Source organism: Drosophila virilis, chromosome 4 (assembly GCF_030788295.1).
Source record: "Drosophila virilis strain 15010-1051.87 chromosome 4, Dvir_AGI_RSII-ME, whole genome shotgun sequence".
NCBI classification, from domain to species: Eukaryota; Metazoa; Arthropoda; class Insecta; order Diptera; family Drosophilidae; genus Drosophila; species Drosophila virilis.
Window position 1 is genome coordinate 20,988,643 of NC_091546.1, and position 13,008 is coordinate 21,001,650.

Consider the following 13,008-nt stretch of genomic DNA (forward strand, 5'->3'; position numbering starts at 1 on the left):
GTAAGCCACACTAACATTGAGTCCTTCACATTTTTTGTACTAATCTCTATCTTCTTGTCTGCTGCAGGCATGGGCATGTCGCAGGAGCACGCAGCTGCAGCCGCACTGCATGCCGCTAAAATGGCACAGCTAAATGCAATGGGTCACAGCCTGGACAAATTGCCGGCGGGCTTGCTGCCTGCTCAGTTTGATCTGAGCAAGCTGGCGGGTGCTGGGGCAGCTGGCGGCTTTGCTCAGAGCGGTGGTGGACTGTCCATTGAACCGATTCTGAGACGCGACCAGCAGCATCCGGCGAGCAGCCTCTCACCTGATGCGAACGGAGCGATAGCACTCGGCTCGGTGGGTCACATGCACTCAAACTTGGTCGGTGCTGGTGGTGGCGGTGGCGGTGGCGGTGGCGAGCCGAATGATGTGGATGTGGATGCAGAGGCTGAGATAAGACGCGATGGCTCAGAACCAATGGATTTGGGCCTGGGTCTAGAAAACAATCAGTCGGGCAGCAACAACGAGACAGCTAACTCGGATGCCGAAGAGAATTACTCAGAGGATGAGGGCGTGCACCACACATAAGCTAGAGGCAATTCACACTTAACTAGGGGTTCGTTTATAAGAGAGCAAAAGATATAACGATATAATATACGATAATACGATATTCGCATGTCGTTTTGAAAAGTCGTCGTCAACAGTTGTATACCCAGAAAATGGAACATTTGTAACGAGTAGCCTTATCCTCATGTATACCAGTTTACGTGTACAATACATGCATACTATAGTTATCTAGGACTAGAAACCAATCATGAAATAATATCATGTGCAGCGTTGAAAAATTTTAGTAGAATTTATGTTGTTTTTAAAAATCGAAAAAAAAAAAATAAGCAAAAAAGAAAGGCAAATACAACCTATATAACTACCTAAACCAATACTCGTATGTGAGTTGGAATAGGACAAAAAGCATGAATACCTACATACATATAAATACATACTTATCCTATATACTATATACATCTATATACACATGTACCTGTTATGTGTATACATGAAGTTTAGGAATGCAAGAACCAAGATAGATTCAAATCATTGAAGAACTTAAACTCCAAAATACCTAAAGCTAAACTTAAACCTAGACCTAGGCATATAAATTAGTGTTAGCAATTTGAAATGAGTAACCAATTCTGTAAATAGTTTATTAAATGTAGTAAGAGATACGCACCCGCAATGTGGATACAAAAAAAAAAAAAACAAAAACAACTAAGCATTTAAACGGACTACACAAATACTCCAATTGAATACTCTTTTAAAGGCTTTCTTGACACAACAACAAATATCCATCTCAGTTTGAAATCTCTATATGTGTGTTATTGTGAACAACAAAGAAACAATTCAGATGTGCCATGTCACAGTTAGAGCTTACTGACCTGACCATTCAAGTCGCCAACATATATTGATAATGCTAACCATATCTCAGGAATACACGTGGATGACATTACGCGCTGCCGCAACAAAACAGCCGGAAAAAAACCAAACTACCTCAGCAAAAGAATTGTGTAACCCATGTACTCACTACTCGTAATATCTTCCAGTAAAATATATAACTATTTTCTGTATGGCCGTACTTGCTTATACATATATAAATTTCAAAGCAGATAGATCTGCCTAGTTTAAGGGCCTCCATTGGGTTGGGTGCGAAAACTCAGCCAATTCGAATATAGCATAGCCGTAAGTGAGTCGAAAGATTTCATAAATTCGCCAAGCAAAGTAAATTGATTATTATTTAACCACAACTGTGCGAAAGTAAAAAATACACCAAATTGATATGCATCTACATATACATACATAAATGCTTAGCTATAATTACAAGTGAATTTCTTTGTTTTGGGCAAAATGTAATAGAATCAAATACCTCAGACAAACATAACAGCCCCACTGCACATCTAAATTAAAAGGTTTCTTTCCACATGCTTAAAAATGGCGAACTTTCATCTTCGTCATGTCAATATGTCCGATTTTTTGCATGTACATTCAGTTTGAGTAATCCGCGTTTATCTTAGGTTTATTGTTAGTTTCAAAATCTCTACAAGAGTTGAAACGATGCCTTATTACAACATAGATATGTGTTAATTTAGTAATTTTCTACCTCAGTTAATTTAAATGTAATTTACTTGCATATTATTTAAGCGCGAAATTTCGGGTATATATTGTCCTAATTTAATTGTGTTTATTGAACAAAACTTCGGAGACAATTCATCACGAGTCATCTAACATTCATGAATATGAAAATGCGTAGAAATATATGTTACTTATAAATAAATAAATATTGTAAGTAATGACATGTATATGTTAAATTTGTTTATTATCTTCCTGTTTCGCAATGTGATGCCTATGTTTCATTTGAAAACATTTATTAACGTCAAGTGCTTTTATTTTGCTTCATTTAAACAGTGCAACAGAGTGCAATTTTTGCATTTGTATAATTCGAATAAGAATTTATGGCAACTCACACATACACACACACACACACACACACACAATGCAGTTAAGTCGCTAGAATAAAATGAGTTAGATAAATACAAGTTACATAAGCAATTTAAGTAGAGATCCATGTGCTTAGAAGGTTATTAATATTTATTAAAATTACAATAAATCTGCGTTATAAAGAACAACCAATGGTGTTTAATTTTTCAGAATGCATTACGATCTGTATTCAAAAAGTATTCATTTAACGTAACGGACCGATCGAGCCAATCGGTTCGCCAGCCCTGTTCCGCAGCTGTTCGATAAGACCCTTCAGAAGAGATATCGATTGAACCAACGACGCCCGATAGATCACTGATTGGCACAGTTGGAAGAAGAAGCACAGCGAAGCGCCATTGTTTTCGAAATAAACTGTAAATGTTTTGTGCAAACTATTATTCCTGTCGTTAAGTGTCGTTCTCCATTTTAATAATTGTTACCTGTACTTTGTTGAAATGTCTGCAAAGAGCGCCTTACAAGTCTGCATCAAGGTGCGTCCCTGCGAGCAAGGCCAAACCACATTGTGGCAAGTGAAGGACCGGCGAGCCATTCAACTCATCGACAGCCAGGCGGATCCCTTTGTGTTTGGTAAGAACGAGCAGGAGCCAAGGACTGACTGCTGTCGAAGATGGCCCTTGAACTCCTTTCTTTCTATCTTTCTTTTTAATATTTTGCAGATTATGTTTTCGATCAGGAATCAAATAATCAAATTGTATTCGATTGCATGGCCAAGCACATCGTGGAAGCCTGCATGAAGGGCTTTAATGGAACCATTTTCGCTTACGGCCAAACGTCGTCGGGCAAAACATACACCATGATGGGCGACGAAGCCAATCCGGGCGTCATGGTACTGGCAGCAAAGGAAATATTCAAGCAGATTGCCCGGCACAACGATCGGGACTTTTTGCTACGGGTTGGTTACATAGAAATTTACAACGAGAAAATCTATGACTTACTGAACAAGAAGAATCAAGACCTAAAGATACATGAAAGCAACGGCATGGTCCATGTCAATTGCGAGGAGTGCATCATTACCAGCGAGGAGGATCTGCTGCAGTTCCTCTGCATGGGCAACAAGGAGCGCACTGTGGCGGAAACCCAAATGAACGAGCGCTCCAGTCGTTCGCATGCCATATTTCGCATTGTAAGCTTAATTTTAGTATACAATCTGTACATATTGATTCATGTTCCTGATCCGCAGATAATCGAATCGCGCAAAACTGATCGTAACGACGACGATGCTGTTATTCAAAGCTTGCTAAATCTGGTGGACTTGGCCGGCTCGGAGCGAGCCGATCAGACGGGTGCGCGTGGGGCACGTCTTAAGGAAGGCGGGCACATAAATAAGAGTCTGCATTTTCTAAGCAACGTGATCAAGAGCTTGGCTGAGAATGAGGAAAACAAATACGTCAACTTCCGCGATTCAAAGCTAACTCGTATATTGCAGGCGTCTCTGGGAGGCAATGCCTTTACCTCTATTATATGTAGCATTAAGCCATCAATAATGGAAGAATCTCAATCGACATTGAATTTCGCCATGCGTGCAAAGAAAATACGTTTAAAACCACAATTGAATGAAATTGTATCGGATGCGACCATGATGAAGCGTCTGGAGCGCGAAATTAAGGAGCTCAAAGACCGTTTGGCCGAAGAACAGCGCAGAAACGAGAGCCAGATAAAAGTTCACTTGTTGGAGCAAAGAATCAAAATGGACTCGTTGAAAATAATTACTAGCAACACAATTGCGGATAAGCGTAATAAGAATCGGCGACGCACTTGGTGTCCAGCCACATCAAATCCGGAGCCAGCGCACATTGATGAGGCGCATGCTTTAAATTCAAATGGATCGGGCGGCTCAAATGGTCAGCACAAGCACTCGGGTCTGCCTAAACCAAGCTTCTACCCGTCGACTTCTTATATGAAACACCAGCCCTTCAACGCGCCTAAGACTGTGAATATTATGAAATCTCTTGAGATAACAGAGGAAGAATTCAAACCGGCCGTTGACTACAACTTTGGAGATGTACCAGACGCGATGCTTACGAGCCGTATCCTGCCACCACTAACCTTAACGCCACGCGTGGCTCAAACTGGCGATCAAGGGTAAGTGTAGCAACGTCAACAGGTAATTCCTGTATATCAAAAAGATCAGCAAATCATTTTCATTCATGCTTTCATGACAATCACAACCAAATGCATGCTCTCATTTGCTTTCACCACGCACAAATTCCATGTATAGTAAGAAAATGATTGAACGTGATCTGGTAGAGCTGACAACGTTCGAGAAGCTAGAACAGAACATAAATTTAGAGTGGGAAAGTCTGAACCAAAACTATGTTGCGGCTACAGCTCAAGTTGACGAGCTTCAGTCCGAGCGGCTAAGTCTGATGCAGCGGTGAGTGTCCTTAACATAAGAATGGGCTTCGGTAACTTTTTAACTAAGTTATCTGATCAATTATAATTATTGTCAATATACTAACTAAATTTATGTAATACCCTTCAGTTGCTGTAACAAATGGTTTACTTAGACAACTCAGCTATGTCTTTAATTCCCTTCAAATAGTTTTTATTTTTATAATAATCTTGTCTATCCTGCAATTTGCGGTTTGAAAGTAAGTTCACCACTTCAGGTGCGCGTGAAAAAGTACAAACTCAAACTCAACTCGTGTTGGGTTTTTATAAGATCTCTTCTATTTCGTAGCGTCGTCTTTCTGCATCAGTCGCCGTGAACGACGTGAGCAAGTAGCATGCGCGAGCTCAAAGCTGGAAGATAAAGAAATGCTTATAACCCACTCACACAGTATTGTTGTGCGCTTTGTTTTGATAGCGCTGGAATACATAGGTAATGGGAGCCAGTTTCGCGAATAATTTCGGCCCTGACGCTCTGCGAGGGCAACGGCGAGTGTGATAAGCAAACGATCTTAAATCCATTTGACGACGTCGTCGATAAATTGCTGCTCTATAATATGTACCCATATGTTGAGTTTATTTTGAACTTCGGTGTCCAACAGTCCACACAGTTCCGCGCCGCCGCACCTTCTGTTCGCATGCGTCGGTCGATGACGTCTTCATTTGATTTACCTACTCTATTCCCAATTCTCGAAACGTGACTCTGATGTAACTCTCAATTAAATTGGGCTACAATCGAACGAGTGTGTGAGTAGAAACTATACGAATAAAAGCGATTGCAATAGCGCAGCGAATATCTTTAAGTTTGTAAATAGTCGTGTACGCAAATGTGTGTGAGTGTTGCGTGTGTTTATTTTCTATAGCTGCGACCTCAACTGGAAGACTGTCTGTCAGCGTCTGCAGCTGCAGTCTCTATTTTTAGGGAGCTCGCTATAATTAATTGTCAAAATGCTGGTTCCGTAAAAGTTGGACCCGATTGCAACTATTCCTTATGTTGTGCATTTCTCAAAAACCTAAAACTATTTATAGATAATGCAAGCAAGTATTTACTGTCGCTATCGGTTTATAACAAATTTTCATTTTCACATAATACATAACTATAAATGTTTAATTTACCCCAATTTAATTGAAAAATTCCAGTTGTGAAACCCTTCAGGCCGAAGTAGATGCTCTGGGCAAGTCAAAGCAAACAGCTGATACAAAAATAGAGGCATACGAAGAGGAGCTGAAGTTGCTGAAGCAAACGATTGAAAGGCTGGAGATGGAAAATCGTTCTGCTGTCGGTTTGGAATTTCAGTTTGAAACCCATAAAACGAAATCAAAGCTCCGAGAGAATGAGCTACTATCGGTGCTATCCGAAAAGGAAGACGCCATTGTCAACTTGGAAAAGACGCTCAAGCAATTGTCCAAGGATGTGCTGCGCAACAGTAAGGAGGATCAAATGCGTTCCATGTGTCCCGAACTTGAAACCAGCTGCGAGCGTATCTGTGATAAGTGTATAGACCTGGAACGCCTGTTGCAGGAGTACAAGAAGGAGTCGCCCAATGGTGACGCTGCACAGTCCATTGACTGTAAATGCGAGCAACTGCGTTCAGAAATCGCCAACACGCGTGCACAGCTGGAGAGCGTGCAGAACGCCTACAAGCAGATGACTAGTGATATGGCTGAAAAGTCGGAGCTGTACGACCGTCTGAGCCGCGATGTTATTTCTGCTGAGGAAGCCAAGGGTTTGCTGCAGGAGAAATGCGACGATCTGGAGAACGCGCAACAGCGCCACGACCAGATCATACAAAGCATGCAGGCGGAGTATGATGCCATTCAAGAAAAGTACAAGAAACTGCAGCAGGATTATGAGACTCTTGAACGCACATCAGCAGCCACGGAGGATCAACATAAGAAGCTGCAAAGCCAAAATGTTAGCTTGCAGCAAGAAATCAGCACATTAAAAGAATCTTTCGAGCAGATACAACAAACGCTCATGCAGACGACAAATTCAGATAGCAACGAGAAGGCAACGATGGTCGAGCGATTGAAGGCGCACAATGAGGAGCTGATGGAGAAGCTAGCCCAATTGGAGGCCAAATATGGCGAGATGCAACGCGAATACGAGGTTTTATCCATTCAGTTAATTGAGAGCATGCAAGACGGTGATAGCTTGCGGGATCAGTGCAGTGCGCTGCAAGAGGAACTGCAGCAGCAACAGGTGGCCACAAAAAGCGCAGAAGAAAACGAGCAGAGAACACAACAGCTGCTTGCACATATTGCTAGGCTAGAAAGTGAAGTTGCCGAGAAAAATACGCTCATAGATGCCACCGAAAGCACAATTAACGAGATGCGTGAACAAATGACTAATTTGGAGTCGGCGCTACTGGAAAAGTCAGTGATAGTCAACAAAGTGGAGGACTATCAGCGGCAAATCGAATCGCTCGAGAAGCAGCACGCCGAAATGACTATGGTCTGCGAGGAGTTGCAGGAGAAGGTCAAAGAGAACACCATCAATGAGAGTCTGCTCATGTCCAATAGTACACAAACTCTGATGAGCGACGACAGCGTGCCCCAGCAAGAAATAGATGCGCTTAAAACCAGATTGTCTGATTTGAATGCAGAACTCAATGGGCTGCAGGCTCAAATTCACCAGAAGGATGACTTTATCGAAAAGATTCAGTCCGAGTTACAGGAGTTAAATGAACGCTGCATGTCTATGGATGTGCTGCAAGTGGAGCTGCGAGCGAATGCCCGGCAAAACCAACAGCTTCTCGATAGACAGGCTTCCAAATTGACGGACGATGCGAATCGAATCGATAAACTCCAAGAATCCAATGCGCAGTTGCTGGAACGTAGCATCAAGGCTGAGGAAATGGTTGAAATCTTTAAACAGCGCCTGGCGTCGGCGGTAGAAGTAGAGTGCTCCAAGGAGCAATACGAGAAACGTCTTAACGATTTGCAAATCGCATTTGATAACGCCAAGAAGGAGTTCGAGTTGAAGGAGATGCAGAATAAAGATCACCTTGACAATGTCAAGCTCGAGTACTTACAAAAAATGGAGATCAGCGAGACTGAGTATCGAAGCAATATGCGCAAATACAATATTGAATGGGAGGAAAGCAAGGATCGCTACGAAACCACTTTAGAAAAGCTGCAAAAGCAATTGTCCTCGTCCGAGGAGCGTTGTAACAAACTTTGTGCTGACAATGAGTCAGAGCTGTTATCTGTCAAATCAGCGAATGAACAATTGGTTAAAGAAAAACACGAGCTGGAATCATTATATGACGAAAGCCAAAAGCTAGTGCAGCAAATACAAGCTAAATTGAACAACCAGCAAAAGGACGAAGAGAAAGATCACGAAATGATTACGTCTTCGAATCAAAAGTTCCAAGAACTGCATGAGAAATACGAAATGCAAATGCAGGAGTACGAAGAGCTCAAGAGTAAGCATCAGCTAGGCTTAGACTGTCTTAAGCAAGAGAAGAGCTCATTACAGTTTGCCGTTGATGAAAGCAAACTGACAATAAAACGCTTAACTAATGACCTGCAAGCAGAGCAACAGAAGTGGCAACAGCAAGCAAGCTTGGTGCAACAGTTGGGCGCTGAACTGGAAGCCAATGCTGCCGAGAAAACTGAATATTTGGGAAAAGTCGAAACATTGAATAACAAGATTGAGGATCTAGCAGTAAAGTTAAAGCAGGCAACACTCAGGGCTGTAGATTTTGATAAGCTTGTGGACGATCATAGACAAATCAAATTGCTTCTGTCCGAAGCGAACGATCTCAATAAGAATTTGGCTCAGAAAGTGGAAAATCTCGAAAGCGAATTGTTGCAGGCTCAAACTGAGTTAACAACTCAGCGGGCTACAACTCAACAACTGCAATCAGAATTGGAGACAACCTTGCGTCTCAAGAGCAGCGCCTGCTCCGAGCAGTCCAGCTTGACAGAAAAGCTAAAAGAAGTGGAGGCAACAATACTCGAACAGGCGCACCAATTTGAACAGAATTTGAATGAGTTACAAGGCTCAAAGAACGAGCTACAGTTAAAACTGGACTCATTGCTGTCTCAAAAAGTGGAGCTGGAAGAAACAAACCACAAGCTCACAGTCAAACTGAAGAATGTGTTGAACTTGCAAAATCTTTTGGAAAAGGAACGTGAACACAATGCCCAACTTCAAAAGAGCAATGCTGAACTGCAATCCAAGATAGAAGACAAGGAAACCACTTCTGAGAGTCTGAGCGCAGCCTTGCAGCAACAGAAAGTGGCTTCTGCTCAATTGGAGGATCGCCTAGCAGCTGCTACCACGGAAGCCAATAGAAATGCTGACGAATTGCGAACTCAAATTAAAACGTTGCAACAGGAAGTTGATAGACTATGCTCTGTAGTGGTAGGTAACCATAAAATAAATATACTTTTAAACTTATATCTAATAATCGTTCTTACAGAAAACCAACAAAGCCAACTTCCTTGTTGAACGAATTCGGCTAGATGGTACCATTTCGAGTCTCCTGGAGGACAAACGGAACTTGGAGGAAAAACTATGCACGACCAATGAGATACTCAAGAAGGTGGAGACCGATTTGAGGAACAGCAATAATTCTTTTGAATCAAATGCTTCAAATACTTCTCCCCTTGCCAGAAAGAGTTTGGATCGTGATCCTAACCAGCCTAGGGTAGGTTCTTTGGTAAAGCTTACAATTACCCTAATCATAACTAATTGGTTAACTTTGCTAATAGAAATCCTTAAGCTTGGAGTCTGAGGTGCGAAGAAATCGAAGAATAAGCACACACGACGAGCGACGTCGACAGTCTTATTGGAATGATACGCGCCATGTGTCATGCATGACAGATCCCGTAGGTGGGTACAAAACCTAGCAATTACTTTAACCCAAATTAATCAATTAATAATACTTCACATTCAGATGATAATTGTAACTGTGCTGAGCTCGATCGGAAGCTGCAGGATTGCCAACGCGAGCTGTTCATACGGGAGAGTATGGTGACTGCATTGAACTTTGAATTAAAGAACCATCCGCTCAAGGAGGAGACAGCCATCTTAAAAAGACGTATCCAGGAGGAGCAGGCCAAGGCGCGTGATGAAATCAAGCGCCTGAAGCAAAAGAACATAGATCTTATGAACAAGGTGCAAGCATATTCAGCATCTGCCGCCATCACGGCCAGTGCCCAGTGCACAGTTTCGGCCAAGCAGACAACTGTTGAGACGCAAACGGATTCCGACTTGGAGACGATTATAAGAAAAACCAATGAGAAATACAATGACTCTTTGCAACTATGTCGCTATCGTTATAATAAAATTAGAGAATTAGAGAGAGAACTGAATGAAAACAACAACAACATTTCATCCCAGACTGCTGGTCAAATTATTGCACTTAAGGTATGTTTCTTCACGTGTCAAATTCACATCAGCCTTAATTCAAATTTGTAATGATTCCAGTCACAATTGGAGTCGCAGAAGAAAGAAATTCGTACCCTCACCAATAAATATGAGTTCGCCAAAAGAGCACTTAAAATGCGCCGAGATGAAAATAATGAGCTGCGGCAAATCGCTGGCACCGACGTTCCAGCATCCTCTAAATAAGTCAACTGCTTCCCCCTGGTATTATAACGTTTAGTGATTAAGTGATGTGTGTATATATTTAATTTTGTTTATTAAAGCTGTTTTTTCCCAGCATTGTAATGTTTATTGGTTAAGTGATGTGTATATATATTTTATTGTGTTTATTAAAGCTGTTAAATTTCAAAATGAATATAGAATAGAAAGAGGTAAGAGCGGGAGATAAAGAAGGCAGGAGAGCCACAGACGGTGCCCATCGACAATCTAGCATGCATTAAGTTGCCTTGAAAATAAAAGGGACATAATTTAAACAAATTTATTAAGGCGCGCATGTCGAGCATTATTTTCAAATGAACACATCTCGACTGAGATGCAGATGTGTCTGATGGAAACAAGGAAAAGCGATTTGTAAATAGTAGCGATAACAAAATGCGATTAATTTCGAGTTTAAGGGTTGCAGTGATAAGATATCGGGCGTCTATCGTTCGACCACCACACTTATATTAAATCTTGTATTAAAAAAAGTTATTCTGCTTAAGTGGGCCATGAATTCGGCAACAAAGGTATGTTTAATTCAGTCGCAGCTAATTGGTTGCGTCTCAAGCGGCTTTCTAAATCACAAAGCGGCATTTTATTTGTTCGGAAAATTGTCGGCTGTGCGCCTCTGTCAGTTCGTCTCACTCCTTCGGCAACGAATGTTAGCGAAATTTGTTTGCTTTATGGGGCGAGAAGGCGCGTTTGTTTTGAATTTGCAACGCATGCAAGCACGAACAACAGCTGCCACAAATGCATCTAAAATTTTGTCCAATTGTCTGCGCAGGTTGGGGAGATTTTCACGGCAGCGGGTCAAGCATTCAGCAGGCTCGGCGATTTGACAATGCAATTACATCCAAATGCGGAATCTCCGTCCGGGTAAGTGAGAGTCGGCTGCAATAACATAGGAGAAGCTGCGCTAATAAACCCCAAACTGATTTCATGTTCCCTCGCTATGCCACGCGCACAGTAAATGGACAGACGAGGAAATCGACATGTTACACTCGTCCATAATGCGCTTTTCGGACGATCTGAGTAAAATCAGTTTAAGCATTAAAAATCGCACAGTGTAAGTCAAACCATAGCGAGAGAACATGACCTAGCCTAGCACAGTTGTTCAAGCAGAATCTTTGCTTTCTCCTTGCAGCTCCCAAATTAGACAAGCTCTAAAGAAGAAGGCGTTCGAGGATGCTGGTATACCGGCAAAACAGGTGCCCGTTCAGCAGGTGCAACACGTCATACAAACAGTTCAGCAATTGCCCATTGTCCAGCAACATCACGTATTCAAGTCACACATCATACAACAACAGCCGCAGCCGCAGCAGCAAACCAAGCAGATCATATTGCAGCCACAGACAACAACGACAACTGTTACTATCAAACAGTTTCAGCAAATGCAACAGCAAAAGGCCGCCGCCCTGGCTGCTGCACAGGCAGCTGCAGCTGCCAATGCACCAACCATCACAGAAAACATCATCATACAGCAACCCACATCAACGACAGCCGTGACGGTGCAACAGCCGCAACAACAGCAGCAGCAACCTCACGCAGTCGTGGCAACGTCTGCGACACAACAGATTATTGTGCCTGCCGCCACCACAGTATTGTCGCCAAGTGCAGCAGTTGGCGCCGTTGTGGTTGCCGACGATGTTGTCAGCACCACATCCACACCAACAACAGCAACAAATGCGGGCCTGAAGTGTGGGCCCGATGTATCGATGACTCTTAATCGCATCAACGTGCAGGAGAATGAGGTTGACGTTGAGGAGTGCCTTCCCGCAGAGGTTGTCAAGCTGGACTTTGTCAGCGAGGAGGTGGCAGGGTGAAGTTTGCTGGCAGTCAATGCTGAAGCATCGCCCGGCCTGGTCGAGGATTTCTATTACTAGTAATAATGTTAAAACAGCTTCAGAATTACATAAAAGTAAATCCCTTATATGGCAGACCACACTGGCCTCATCTGTTAAATGTTTTCAAATTTGATATACCTTATATTTAACCCTGAAATCGTAATTTAATGACGCATTGTAAAAGTGAAAGCATAATATCTAAGCTACCCCGAAATGTTTAGATGAGTTTTCTTATATGAAAATGTAACAATAGAGACATGTATTAAATTGTTTGCCGCACCTAGATCTAAAGTTAAGAAGAGATTCAATAGTGCAAAGTACATAAATTTCTTGTAAGTTGAATGAAATGAATAAATGAGCATAACAATAACTTACAACTTTTTATATGATCACATGAAAATTATTTAATTACTTTTTGACATAAAAGCCTGAAAAATAACATAAAGCGTGCTTATTTTTAATCTCTCATGCACAACATATGTGATATTTAAACTACAGAAACAAGTTTTATTATCATGGTTAATATATTGTCCTTTGAAATTTTGCCTGAGCTGCATACCAATTTTGGTTTGATACAGTTGGCTAACATAAAATATATATGCTCCTCCGTTAACAGTATGTTAATGTTGCTCCTCAGTTAACAGCATG

The 13,008-nt window shown here is 41.9% G+C and overlaps 3 protein-coding genes across 10 annotated transcripts in view; all 3 read left to right on the forward strand.

Moving 5' to 3' along the window:
- ab (BTB/POZ-zinc finger protein abrupt) overlaps window positions 1–1,287 on the forward strand; it is a 45,033-nt gene extending 43,746 nt beyond the window's left edge. For all 5 annotated transcript variants that reach the window (XM_015172558.3, XM_032437505.2, XM_070209493.1 and 2 more), the window contains exon 9: window positions 68–1,287. In XM_015172558.3, the coding sequence (XP_015028044.1) occupies window positions 68–570 (503 nt within the window). In that variant the 3' untranslated portion in view covers window positions 571–1,287. The remainder of the gene's footprint in view (window positions 1–67) is intronic.
- Window positions 1,288–2,830: 1,543 nt separating this feature from the next.
- On the forward strand, window positions 2,831–10,617 carry LOC6629230 (uncharacterized). Of its 3 annotated transcripts, XM_002051220.4 has the most exons (9): window positions 2,831–3,099; window positions 3,189–3,655; window positions 3,713–4,614; window positions 4,751–4,906; window positions 6,061–9,292; window positions 9,351–9,578; window positions 9,643–9,763; window positions 9,828–10,300; window positions 10,361–10,617. In XM_002051220.4, the coding sequence occupies exons 1-9, from the start codon at window positions 2,967–2,969 to the stop codon at window positions 10,502–10,504; spliced, it is 5,856 nt and encodes a 1,951-aa protein (XP_002051256.1). In that variant the 5' UTR covers window positions 2,831–2,966; the 3' UTR covers window positions 10,505–10,617. The 3 variants fall into 3 exon arrangements, with proteins under 3 accessions (XP_002051256.1, XP_015028046.1, XP_070065593.1); XM_015172560.3 differs by lacking the exon at window positions 4,751–4,906; XM_070209492.1 differs by lacking the exons at window positions 2,831–3,099; window positions 3,189–3,655; window positions 3,713–4,614; window positions 4,751–4,906 and adding an exon at window positions 5,396–5,667.
- A 304-nt stretch (window positions 10,618–10,921) lies between these two features.
- On the forward strand, window positions 10,922–12,744 carry LOC6629229 (putative uncharacterized protein DDB_G0271606). Of its 2 annotated transcripts, XM_002051219.4 has the most exons (4): window positions 10,922–11,043; window positions 11,301–11,392; window positions 11,484–11,582; window positions 11,661–12,744. In XM_002051219.4, the coding sequence occupies exons 1-4, from the start codon at window positions 11,026–11,028 to the stop codon at window positions 12,337–12,339; spliced, it is 888 nt and encodes a 295-aa protein (XP_002051255.1). In that variant the 5' UTR covers window positions 10,922–11,025; the 3' UTR covers window positions 12,340–12,744. The 2 variants fall into 2 exon arrangements, with proteins under 2 accessions (XP_002051255.1, XP_015028047.1); XM_015172561.3 differs by lacking the exon at window positions 11,484–11,582.
- The last annotated feature ends 264 nt before the right edge of the window (window positions 12,745–13,008 follow it).

Bases quoted from the DNA above. Each gene is read 5' to 3' on its own strand.
- LOC6629230 (XM_002051220.4), top strand. From the start codon at position 2,967: ATGTCTGCAAAGAGCGCCTTACAAGTCTGCATCAAGGTGCGTCCCTGC. The intron at 4,907-6,060 runs GTGAGTGTCCTT...GAAAAATTCCAG, and splicing joins CGGCTAAGTCTGATGCAGCG to TTGTGAAACCCTTCAGGCCG. The intron at 9,579-9,642 runs GTAGGTTCTTTG...CTTTGCTAATAG, and splicing joins GTGATCCTAACCAGCCTAGG to AAATCCTTAAGCTTGGAGTC.
- LOC6629229 (XM_002051219.4), top strand. The intron at 11,393-11,483 runs GTAAGTGAGAGT...CCACGCGCACAG, and splicing joins AATGCGGAATCTCCGTCCGG to TAAATGGACAGACGAGGAAA. The intron at 11,583-11,660 runs GTAAGTCAAACC...TTCTCCTTGCAG, and splicing joins AGCATTAAAAATCGCACAGT to CTCCCAAATTAGACAAGCTC.